The sequence below is a fragment of the Anomaloglossus baeobatrachus genome, chromosome 1 (genome assembly GCF_048569485.1).
Source record: "Anomaloglossus baeobatrachus isolate aAnoBae1 chromosome 1, aAnoBae1.hap1, whole genome shotgun sequence".
Classification (NCBI taxonomy): domain Eukaryota; kingdom Metazoa; phylum Chordata; class Amphibia; order Anura; family Aromobatidae; genus Anomaloglossus; species Anomaloglossus baeobatrachus.
In genome coordinates this window covers 673,940,797-673,953,394 of record NC_134353.1, presented here as the reverse complement: position 1 = coordinate 673,953,394, position 12,598 = coordinate 673,940,797, and the positions used below count along the sequence as shown (strand labels likewise).

General features: G+C 39.4%; 1 protein-coding gene across 2 annotated transcripts in view; it reads right to left on the bottom strand.

Annotated features, from left to right (window-relative positions):
• Nucleotides 1-3,810: 3,810 nt before the first annotated feature.
• GRK3 (G protein-coupled receptor kinase 3) overlaps nucleotides 3,811-12,598 on the bottom strand; it is a 348,746-nt gene continuing 339,958 nt past the window's right edge. For both annotated transcript variants that reach the window (XM_075320060.1, XM_075320059.1), the window contains exon 21: nucleotides 3,811-11,162. In XM_075320060.1, the coding sequence (XP_075176175.1) occupies nucleotides 11,001-11,162 (162 nt within the window). In that variant the 3' untranslated portion in view covers nucleotides 3,811-11,000. The remainder of the gene's footprint in view (nucleotides 11,163-12,598) is intronic.

The window sequence follows — 12,598 nt, the reverse complement described above, 5'->3', positions numbered from 1 at the left end:
ATATAGTATGTACTGTACTGTATACAATGGTATACTGTATACAGTACATATGTATAGAAAGTTACCTCCAGAGCGGGTCAGAGCACGGTGAAAGGATAGAACCAGACGTGTGCACAGTGAGTATTTGCTCTTATTGCAAAGCATTGCTCTTAAACCAAGTTACACATTTTTAGATAGCGTTGCTTGTCCTGCAAAATGCTCTCAAACCAAGTTACTCTTAATCCAAGGTTCCACTGTGTATATATATGTGTGTGTATTATATATATATATATAGCCATCTCTAATCAAATGCTATATGTTCCTATGTTACTTAATTGCATAAAATGTTTTGAGATGTATGCTAAAAATGGTCAGATATAGTGGGATATTTTGGACCTAGGTAACGATCAGCGACCTATCAAGTATAGCTGATGCTCACAGGTGTTTAACATTTAATACAGATTTTCCAAAACTCAGAAAAATGTAATATTACTCTGGAAATAACAAATGGTTGAGTGACGGATAGAACCTGTAATAACAAATCACATACCAAGTAGTTCCTAGCAGTAAGAGGAAAATCCTCTCTGCCACCTACGAGCTGAATATTGTTAATATATTATTTATATTGATATACATTCATGGCCAAAACTGTTGGCACCCTTGAAATTGTTCCAGAAAATGAAGTATTGCTTTCAAAAAATTTAATTCAATTACACGTTTTATTTTACACATTTATTTCCTTTGTATGTACTAGAATAGTACAAAATAAAGAAAAAAAAAACCCAAAACAGAAATTGGACATAAGATCACACAAAAACTAAAAAAATGGTCCAGACATAATTGTTGGCACCCTCAACTTTAAATTTGGTTGTACACCGTTTGGGATAAATAACTGCAATCAATTGCTTTCTATAACCATCAGCAAGCTTCATAAGGGGGCTTTACACACTACGATATCGTTAATGACTTTTCGTCGGGGTCACGGTGTTTGTGACGCACATCCGGCGTCATTAACGATATCGCAGTGTGTGACACTTATGAGCGACCTTAAACGATCGCAAAAGCGGTCAAAATCGTTTGCCGCGGTGAGGTCATCCTGAATTAAAAAATCATTTTCTACTAATTAGCGATGTTCGTCATTCCTGCGGCAGCACACATTGCTATGTGTGACACTGCAGGAGCGATGAACATCTCCTTACCTGCCTCCACCGGCAATGCGGAGGGAAGGAGGTGGGCTGGATGTTACATCCCGCTCATCTCCGCTTCTATTGGACGCCTGCTGTGTGACATCGCTATGACGCCGCACTAACAGCCCCCTTAGAAAGGAGGCGGTTCACTGGCCAGAGCGACGTCGCAGGGCAGGTAAGTCCGTGTGACGGGGGTAAGAGAGGTTCCCCGTGTCGCACAACCGACGGGGGTGGGTATGATTGCTTGCGATCTCCCTAGCGAGATTGCAGCGTGTAAAGCCCGCTTTACACTCAATTGAAATTTTGGAGTGATCTTATTTTGCAAACTGCTCCGGGTCTCTCATTTGAAGGGTTTTAAGATCTCTGCACAGGTGTTCAATGAGATTTAGATCTAGACTCATTGCTGGCTACTTCAGAACTCTCCAGCACTTTATTTCCATCCATTTCTAGGTGCTTCTTGAAGTATATTTGGGGTCATTGTCTTGCTGGAAGACCCATGACCTGGGATTCAAACCCAGTTTTCTGACACTGGACACTACATTGTGACCCAATATCCTTTGGTAATTTTCAGATTTCATGATGCCTTGCACACAGTCAAATCACTCTGTGCCAGAGGCAGCAAAACAACCATAAAACATCTTTGAATCTCCACCATATTTGACTGTAGGTAGTGTGTTTTCCTTGTTGGCCTCATTCCGTTTTCAGCAAACGGAGAATAATGTGCTTAACAAAAAAGCTATATCTTAGTTTCATCAGTCCACAAGATCTTTTTCCAGAAGGATTTTGCTTACTCACGTACATTTTGGCAAACTGCAGTATAGCTTTTTCATGTCTCTGTGTCAGCAGTGCGTTCCTCCTGGGTCTCCTACATAGCGTTTCATTTCATTTAAATGTCGACAAATAGTTTGCGCTGACACTGATACACCCAGAGCCTGCAAGATTAGTTACATTTCTTTAGAACTTGATTGAGGCTGCTTATCCACCATCTGGACTATCCTGCGTTGAAACCTTTCATCAATTTTTCTCTGCCGTCTACGTCCAGGGAGAGTAGCTACAGTGCCATGGTTTGTAAACTTTTGATTATGTTGTGCACAATAGATAAAGGAACATCAAGATCTCTGGGAATGGACTTGTAACCTTGAGATTGTTGATATTTTTCAACAATTTTGGTATTCAAGTCCTGACAGTTCTCTTCTCTTTCTGTTCTCCATGCTTAGTGTAGCACACAGACACACAATGCAGAGATTGAGTTAATTTCTACCCTTTTTATCTGGTTTCAGATGTGATTTTCATGTTGCCCACATCTGTTACTTGCCACAGGTGAGTTTGCATGAGCATCACATGCTTGAAAACAAAACTGCTTACCCTCAATTTTAGAAAGGTGTGAACAATTTTGTCCCATTTTTGAGTTGTGTGAAATTATGTCCAACTTGCCCAATTTATTTTTTGTGTGTGTTTTTTGTCTCCAAGGATATAAACCTGTGTATAACAAAACATATCAAATTGCAATAATTTTCTGGGAGAAATACTTCATTTTTTTTTAAACAATTTCATGAGTGCCAACATTTTTGGCAAGGACTGTATACAGTGTTCCAGTGTCCCCCGATGAACAGTGTCTGTTCTGAATTTTATTCCGATTATGCCTATGCATAGATCTACAAATTCAAAGGCTATTTAGCATTTAGATGTCATCTTTGTACCCCTTTGTCACTCAATACCAAGTAATATATTTTAAATGCGATATTAAATACATTGAATATGTTTACACTGGTCAGACAGGGTCGGGGTTAATTCAAATGTTGTAGGTTTCATGAAAATAATTTTTGTCTTTTGTAGGGGATCCTGAGATATCGATGGTATCCTCAATTACTAATTACTAAACTGAGCAGTGTACGCTTTACAAAAATTATATCCTATATTATAGGATGATATATTAGGGAATGTCACCTTACAAAACATCATGAGGTGGTGTTTTGTCTCCTATGGGTCCAGACATACCCAGACAGCTGGAGTGCAAAGTTCAGGGAACTATGATTCAAGCAATGTACTAAAGAGCAGAATCAACACTCCTATCTTCTATAGTGGAACTACTAACATTGTTTAAAGAGGTCAATCACTACTCACCATTAGTGGCGACATCGCTGTAAAACTCCTAGAGAAGGCTTTTTTCAAATAACTTGTGAAGCAGATTCTGCCTTTGAGCGGCGCTATTGGGGTCCGCTCATCCCCATCAAGTGATCCCCGGGCTCCGTGACATCGTAGATCCAGTTAGGTCACGTCAACTTCCAGTTGACCTGACATCACCACAGCCGGCCCCAGTCTTCCTGAGTGACTGGGCTGTTTGCGGCGTTTCACTGCTCATCACAGCTCAGCATCGCTCCTGCTTGCGGCGCTCTGCAGTGAAGGAGAGCAGGGAGATGCTAGGCTGTGATGAGTGGTAAAACTCTGCCCACAGCCCAGTCACTCAGGAAGACTGGGGCCCGCCACTGTGATGTCAGGTAAACTGGAAGTTGACCTGACATCACCGGATCTGAGCGGTCACGGAGTCCGGGGGGGGGGGGATGTCACTTGATCGGAATGAGTGGAACGCAATAGCACCACTCAGAGGCAGAATGTGCTTCACAAGCTATTTGACAAAAGCCTTCACTAGGAATTTTAGTCATGGGACCACTAATGGTGAGTGGTGAACAACCCCTTTAACTAGGTAAAAGACAGCAGAGGGCCGCTGTGCAAATATAGTATGTAGGCCCTTTTAAGTCCAAAAGTTCACAATAGTGCACAATTCCACTTATTTTGGAGGTAGGAATGGGCCGCTTTACCTCGTGGGCACCTGTTACCTGTTCAGCTGCAGTTTACTCTCAATACAGCTAGTTACAGGGCGGACATAATATTGGTGTAGAGTATAGTGCTAGCATGCTACTAGCAGAAACATTTGCATTTTTAGCACAGGTCTATGTTTTCCTTGCAGTGTAAGCTAACAAAAGCTATTACAGTTATGCAACAATAACTGATCTACTGTTCGCTATGCACTTAGGAAATGTAAGGCCGATGAGTGGAAGTATGTAGAGATTATATATACCAGTGTTATTATAATAGTATTGCATTTGTTGTGCTTTTATGCAAAAATATATCAGGCCCTGTTCACAAGTGATCTCAGACATTCTCGTTGGTCAGTTCCGGTTTGGTGCACCCTTGCATCAAATATGGAAACTGAAGCACCCTATCCAATATTAAGGGGTCTCTTTGGGGTGTTTTTTTTTGTTTTGTTTTTTTGAGCATACAGAACTTTTTTCTTTCTAAAAAAAAGGCCCCTATATTAATCAATATGTTCTGCTTCCATTTACATATCTGACACAAGGGATCACTTACACCTAAAATAGAACAGACAAAAAAAAAAAACACAGCCAACAGGACATGTAAACAGGGCCTAAAAAATACAGTATACTATATTAAACCAACCAGTGAAGTGCTATTACATAAAAACCAAACCTCAATAAGCAACAAATAAATATAAACAAGCAGTAAGATATGTCATGGTGCACATTAATCTAGAATGGAGGACAAAACGGTAAACCGGACATGTTTTTCTGGGTTCAATTGGCGTTTATTTATGAAAAAAAAAACAGAATAAAGCGGATAGTTCTACTTAAAATGAAATTGCCAGCACACCTTAAATAACCAACTATACAGATAAGAAACAATTTTGTGGAATGTCAGCAACATCGAAGAAATGCATGGATTTAATAAATAATATAAAATGAATTCTTGTTAAAATATAACTCTTGTTCTATTCCTACATAACTACCTTCATTTACCAAAGTACAGCCGAGTCCATAATGACATCTTTCAAACAGAATAATTGAATACGCACACGTTTCCGTTGTACGGGAAGGAGTTACCTTACCTTGGATGACATATGTACATTTTTATGAAACAGCGATGCCACAACACAAGGACGGTTTTTATTAGCACAAAGGTATGGACTCTAACGCTTGAGCTAACCCGAGTTTAGGAAGCAATGATACAATGCGTGACCCTTCCTCCTATTAGCACGAGAGTCTCCATTCTGTATATGAGATTTAATAGACTGGCACCGCAATGTTCTTCCAGTGCAGCGATTCCTGACTGGTAATGACTGCACCAATCTTTAGAACGGGCATTTTGAAGTCGTCTTGTGATATTGGGTTATGTCAGGCATAGTCATGTATATGCAATTCTACTAAACATGGAAATCTGAATATATTGACATAGTCTATACTTATTAGTAATCATTGTATATGTGAGCAGACAGCCAATTCCATGATGGAGGAGATCCTCCTAATAAAGACAGTTGCGATGTTAACCAGGGGGCCACAAGAGGTGATACACCGGCCCTTTAAAGCAGATCTGCAGTGAACTTCCCTGGAGTATCCACATACAAGTATTTGATAATCTTTACAATAGGTAATTTTATAATTTATATCAAGCTTTTAAATACGGTTGTACATAACGGATTAGAAACTCTAATATTGGCACAACTTCTTGATTTCTTTCTTTGTGACATTGGCATCATGTCAGGAATGGATGCCAGGGGCAGACCGGGGGACAATGAACGATCCTGGATCTTTGATATCTGATATTGATATTGATCACTCTGTAGTTGGGCTACATTCACACATCCGTGGGACTGTTGGCATAAGGAAGAAATGATAATGTTTTTCTCAAGTGTCCTAGTTGCATCCATTTTTTTTCACTGAATCAGGCAGACTACCTGAACTTTTTTCATCTATTGACTCTTCACCATGTATGGCTTTGTTCACATGTTGAGTATTTGGTGAGGTTTCTTTTACCTCTGTATATGTAAGGCAAAACCAGGAATGGACTAGTCAGATGAAGAGTATAAGGGTATGTGCCCAAGATCCACACACACTGCGTTCTAGATGCAGCGTGTCTTCTCTTGTGGACACACAAGTTTTCTCCACAGGAGACCGCAGGTGGCTATGGCCATGATCAGGGTTTGAACCACTGAGGACTTTCTCTCTGTTCTCCCTCAGAAAGCCACACCTCTCTGTTCTGCCTCAGAAAGCCGCCTGCAGGTCAGTTTACGCTGCGGAGAAAAGAAGCACAGTGGGCATGGGATTTCTATAAATTCCTCCCACTTTGATTCTACTGCATAACACACTACATCCAAAACACTGCTAACAGTGATCGTGGGCACGTATCCTAATAGGAACATGGGCACCACTTTTGCAATTTTAACCCGATCCTGGTTTTGTCTTACAAATACTTAGGTAAAAAAACTCACCAAATACTGAACGTCTGAACAGGACCTATCAGTTAAAAAAAGGATGAAACTCAGGTGGAACACTGAAGCAGTTTGTCTGTGTAGTTTCATCCGTGTCTTAGATCCCCATAGATTTTAATGGCCAGTCTGATCCGTAAAATGGATAAGAATAGGACATGTTCAGAGTCTCAACCACTAGTGATGTGTGTGCAGCTCAAATAAACTCTATGGGCCATTGTGCAGTGCTAAGGAAAAAGAACGGACAGCACTAGGACTTATCACGCGGATGTGTAAATGTAGCTTAAGGCTCTGTTCACACTAGCATCATTACTTTCAATGAAGTCATGTCAGTCAGCTATGACTGATAAGGAGTAGTATGAAGCAGTCAAAGGTGCTCTTAATTATGAGGTGCATTATTTCTAAGGTTCATATATGAAAATTCTCTTTGAATTCTGGATGTCCTGAAATACTGTATACACTTCAGTGTGGGAAAAGCCTTATTCTGTATACCTATAGTAAGTGACCATATGTACTCTGTTCTTTCATATCCATAGTAGAACCATCACTGCCATCAAACTTCTTGCTACATGTATATAGGAAGTCCTATATAAAAAAATAAGGGAAGGGGGCTGGTAATTATTAGGAACATGCAACACTTAGAAATCCAATCCATCAATATAACAGAGTTAAATATACAGTGAGATATTGTGCATTCACAGGAACAGCGACACAAGGAAAACACCAGCACAGTGGACTGTATGCAACCAGAACGAGCCATCGATGGCAAACAAAATCAAGAATTTCAAGATTACGCTGTAAGTATTATCTATGGATGCAATTGTTTCGGCATTCCATGCTTGGAATGGAGCTCCGCATCTGAGCAGCTTGACGAGTGTGGCAACCATTCTGTAAAAATAGCTTTTCTATAGGAATGTGCTTTGAGTCATTGTTTCAACATTGTGCTCGGCCTATCTCCTAGCATTTTTACCAATGCGCTTGTGTGAGTATATACAGTAATCTATAATGTACGTACTGTAGACGGCTGGGAAACAAAAGATCAGAAATAGTAGCTCTAATGCTCGTGCTGTGCCACCGTGACACGGTGACACGGTTGCATGTTTTACTCCACTTGGAATAGCCGAAGGCAAATAAATATATATATATATATACTTTTTATCAGTAGCCAATACAAGTAAGAAGCCATAATGATTGTATACTTCCTTCATTGTATTAAGCTGGTCATACGCATTAGATGATTGTCACCTGAGCCTGCCCAACATCTATGTTGTATAGGGACCTTCAGACTTTCCTCCAACCCAAAATACCGGTGGAGAGAAGGAAAGATTGTGCAGTTGGTTTTCAATATGCCTCATCCTCTCGGTTTCAGGACAGATCAGGCCCCAGTAGATAGGTCTGGCAGCGGCTTACTCCCAGTCACCATATATAATCCCTTGCAAAGCGGTCGTTTTTAAAGAGGTTGTTGGGAACAAGCATTTGGTTACCAGGTATCCAATGTGTATTTACAGTCAATGGTATACATTTTAGCTTTCTTGTACTATACACCGAGTATAGTTGCCTGACAAAGCTTGGAAATTGAAAAAAGCTTAGAATTTAGCCATACCTTGTCACAAGGCATATTGTAGCTTATGAAAACAAATACAGACCACTGCTTTACCAAAAAGTGGAAAATCAGGGCCAGATAAAAGAATAACTTACAGCGCAGAGGCTGTCTATTTGTTGGTAACATTTCGGTGTTATGGATCATATTTAGGCTACTGGTGAAATGATTTAATTCCCTGATACTTTATAAAGGAATAAGATACAGTTAAAAAAAAAAAATGACAAGCAAGCAAATGGTTACAAAATAAGTCCACTGTAAAACTACAGTATGACGGGTATGATTTGAGTGTTAATGGAAATGACGGGAGGAACGTCACAGTATCAACCTAATGTGGGTTAGTAAAGGACAGATCCAGTACAAGTTGGGATTTGCTTACACTACAAATGCGGAACTGATCTGTAGCTAGATACAAGCTAAACAGCATTGTTATTATTGGGTACATTATATGCTGCTTGCTACAGATTGTGCGCAACAAGTGTGACACCTTGGCTAGAGATGGCCTAACCGTTCTATCAAGCCATAAAAGTCTACATCCACAACTGTGAAAGTCTTTTTGTTATGTAGGAAAACAATAAGATATTCTCCGGTATGGATGGGATGGAGGAGCCACAAAGATTTCTGTATTTTGCACTATGTCTTAGTATATCCATAAGGTTTAACCTGCTAACTAAATCCAGCACTATAGTGCTATGTGACAAATACTGGTTTACATAAGGAAAGCTTTCAAAGTAAGGTACTGCTAAGCTCAATGGGTCCATGTCTTGTATGCGGTGTTGATTCTTGTTATTGCTGCGCGTTACAGGATCTGCACGTCAGTGCTCAGTAACAGTCATTGCACCACTTTCCATAACTATGGCTTCCAGAAATTCTTTAAAACTACAGGACAATAAGAAAATAGACAGTTCTGTGGAAAGGACGACAAACCGTTGCTGCTCTAAAATGTGAGTAGAAAGGATAAGGTGCTATTGATGGATCCAAACTAAGAAGTTCTCCCACCTTATGGAACAAAACTACTTAGGTCAGAAGAGTGAATCTCCAGGGTCCCATGTTTGATCATTACATATTAAGTCAATGGGTTCACTGACTCCTCTAAAGAATTAAGATTATCTTGTAACCATTTCTTGTTGCATTTGATATTTTTTAAGAATATTTTTACAGTGTCGACAAGAAGAAGAAAACCAGAGCTAGGAGTAACCTACAAATGTTATGGGTTTCAGCGTTCCCTTTAAATGTAACATCTAAGAATTGCTGCCAAACACTGTATGTGATTGTAATACAAACATGGATTCATACTTCACAGTAGTTCAGTTATACTTAACCAATAACCATTGTACTTCTGTTACACTAAAACTAGATCACATTCATAACACTTCCCCCAGTGGTTCAGTCTGCCAATGGACGGTGAGTGCCACTGCATTTACCGAAATGGAGGAAAATGCTTATGATGAGCAAAAAGGCATTTAAAAGAATTGAGAAAATGTAAAACACAGCTGCAGATGTGGGTGCAGAAATATCAAAGCTCCGCCTGTATTCCAAGTAACTAATTCTTAAATTAATATTTACAAATACATTAAAAAGTTTCTGTTAAATATAGGGAATGTGTGTCTAGGAAGTGTTTGAGTCCATTGGCACTTTGCACTTCATTGGTAAAATCAAAAGTGGGATGCTAAAACGCGTGGTGCTGCCAAAGCAATGGCTGAGACGTAGAGTCACCATCAGAGATGTCAATTCCAGTGAGCGCTTGTTCCAACCTAACACAGGTCTAAGTAGTAGGTAGCAACAAAAGATCAGACTGATTGTCTTGTCTTGTCCTTACTTCGTTAACCGGATGCCCAGTCTTACTATAAATGTTCATAGATCTGTGGCTTTGATGACGCCTAACAGAAGGACAGCATGAGAAACCCAACAATAGATACATGGAGGACAAGGACACTATTTTCTGATAAGGACTGATATAAGATTACAGCATGACACGTACCAGGGTTCTTCAACGGTCTCACCCACAATTCACTTCAGCATATAATTTGATTAAAAAAAAGAAGAGTAATAATAAGTGCAATTGACCTGAAATGGCAAGAAAGCTGTCTTTATAGCAATTGTAAACGTATCTGTAGAATGAACTTGTATTATATTCTGTGCTAAATTTGCTAACTGGCTAACAGAACACTGGACAAAGCTACCATGCACTCCTTTTCACCGATAATTACTCTACTAGTATATTTCTATCCTCATACACAGCAAGACAGTGGTAGCCACTATACTGGTGAAGATACAGAACTGGGTGATTATTCTTGGTATGTATTCCCATGAAGTATCTACATCTTATAACCACAGGACAGGTAAGTCATTTCTTAGAAGTGCATAAACTGTTTCATCACACTGCCAGTTAAATTCAACAGTGCAAGTTGGGAGGACAAAGGGTAATAAGGGGACAATTATGGCAACACTCAGGAAAGCTATCATCTTGAAAACATTCTTGCGACACGGCAATCCCTTCCAAAAAACATCCAGGGATATGTTGAATTTCAGACATAAAAATTAACATAAAAGCAACTACTGCAAAAACCATTTCATATTCTTACTTGGCATACACGAAAGCATGCATATGCCAAGATAAAAAGCAAGGATGGGACGCCTCGCTCCTTCAGCACAGGCCATTCAGGATAGCTGATGCAACTGAATGATGAGCAATCACTAAATTTGGCAACTTTCACAACTCTTCTGTTAGTGAAAATTCATCTCTTCATTGCCTCAAGCTGCATGACCTTTTCTAGACTTCAAGCGGTTAAGACCAGTCTTCAGTAGACAATGTGTGATGCAGGCTCCCAAAGCTTCTTCTATGTACACCTTGCTGTAGAGGACCATACAAGTAACTAAAAACAATGCTGTGGACCTTGGTCAAGGTGTTATAAGTAGTTATCCCTAAGATTTCTTGGTCCTGTCCTGCCACCTAAAGGCCATTGCTATTTCTGTGACTAAGTGGTGGTTTGGAGATCTCTACAACTGCAGACCGGGACTTGTTCAGAAACTTTGGCGCTCGACGTAAAAGCCTTTGTGCCTCGGTAAATGCTTCGGTCAGTTCTTTTTTCCACTGTACAAATTCTGGATCGCTCTGTAACAACAAGTTTAGAAAAATTTCACAAAAGTTGGTAAGCATAGACACCACATTCGTTTATTAATGTTTTCAGTTTTATGAAATTCCTTTTTGTCAGACGGCGCCTCCAAAAATAAACAGTATGCAGGAACCACCAACTGATGTATGGGGGAATCGAACCCTTTCCCATTCCATGACACATAATGACATCATGGGGGGTGGACTTAAAGGGTTATTCTGATTATATTAAGTGTTTAAAATTACAAGGGGCTTGTAAAACAAGCAAGTCTGCAATTTACTGGTTATTAAAAATCCTCTCCAAATTCGATAATAGAGATATTTAGTTTTAGCAGTGGCCTCCTAGGAATGGAGTGCAGCACTTGGAAGCTCTTCATTACGGAGCTTGTAAGCAGGACTCTGAAGCTGGCCGATCAGAACAGTTTCTGTGCCACTGCACTCCTGCTCAAAACCATGCTAATAGTTCAAACTATCAATCAATTAAGATTGCATTGCCACTTGCAAGAAGGAAGCTTGAGTTGCTCCTAACAAGGTGAGGTAATCCCATTAAATAAGAATTGGGGTACAGTTACAGCACATGGTATAGGCTAAAAACAAGGCTGTAAACTTTTAGTCAGAGCCAAGAGAATGCTGAACTCCGATATTTAACCCTTTGTGTGCCACTGTGAATATAAAAAAATTGTTTAAAAGAACAGAGAGTCCTCAGTGGTTGATACCTTTTAATGGCTAACTGAAAAGATGGTAATAATTGCAAGCTTTCGAGACTACTCAGGTCTCTTCATCAGGCATGGTATAACACAAAATCTGAAGAGTCACGTATTTATACACAACAGGACTTAGAATAGTGCAGTATTTTTTTTTTTTTTTTTTTTACTGCACTATTCTAAGTCCTGTTGTGTATAAATACGTGACTCTTCAGATTTTGTGTTATACCATGCCTGATGAAGAGACCTGAGTAGTCTCGAAAGCTTGCAATTATTACCATCTTTTCAGTTAGCCATTAAAAGGTATCAACCACTGAGGACTCTCTGTTCTTTTAAACAATTTTTTTATCTCTACTGGCTAACACGGTACAAAGATATATTTTACTTGTACTGTGAATATAGACATACTTGGTATTATTTCATGTTACAACCAGTAATTATTTTCCCCACACCTAGAAAACTACATAGTGTAGAAAAAAAAGAAACTATTAGGAAAATCTAAAATTGTACTGACCCACAAACTAAAGAATAGCACACAATGTAAAGCAGAAAAAAAGGCACAGTTGCTATTTTTTTTTTCATTCTCCACTATAAAGTATTCAAAAAACTGAAAGGGAATATGTCACCAGATTTTTGTTATGTAATCTGAAAACAGAATGAAGTAGGAGCAGAATTCCTGATTACAATGATGTGTCACTTTCTAGGCTGTGTTTTTTATTTCAATATAATCTG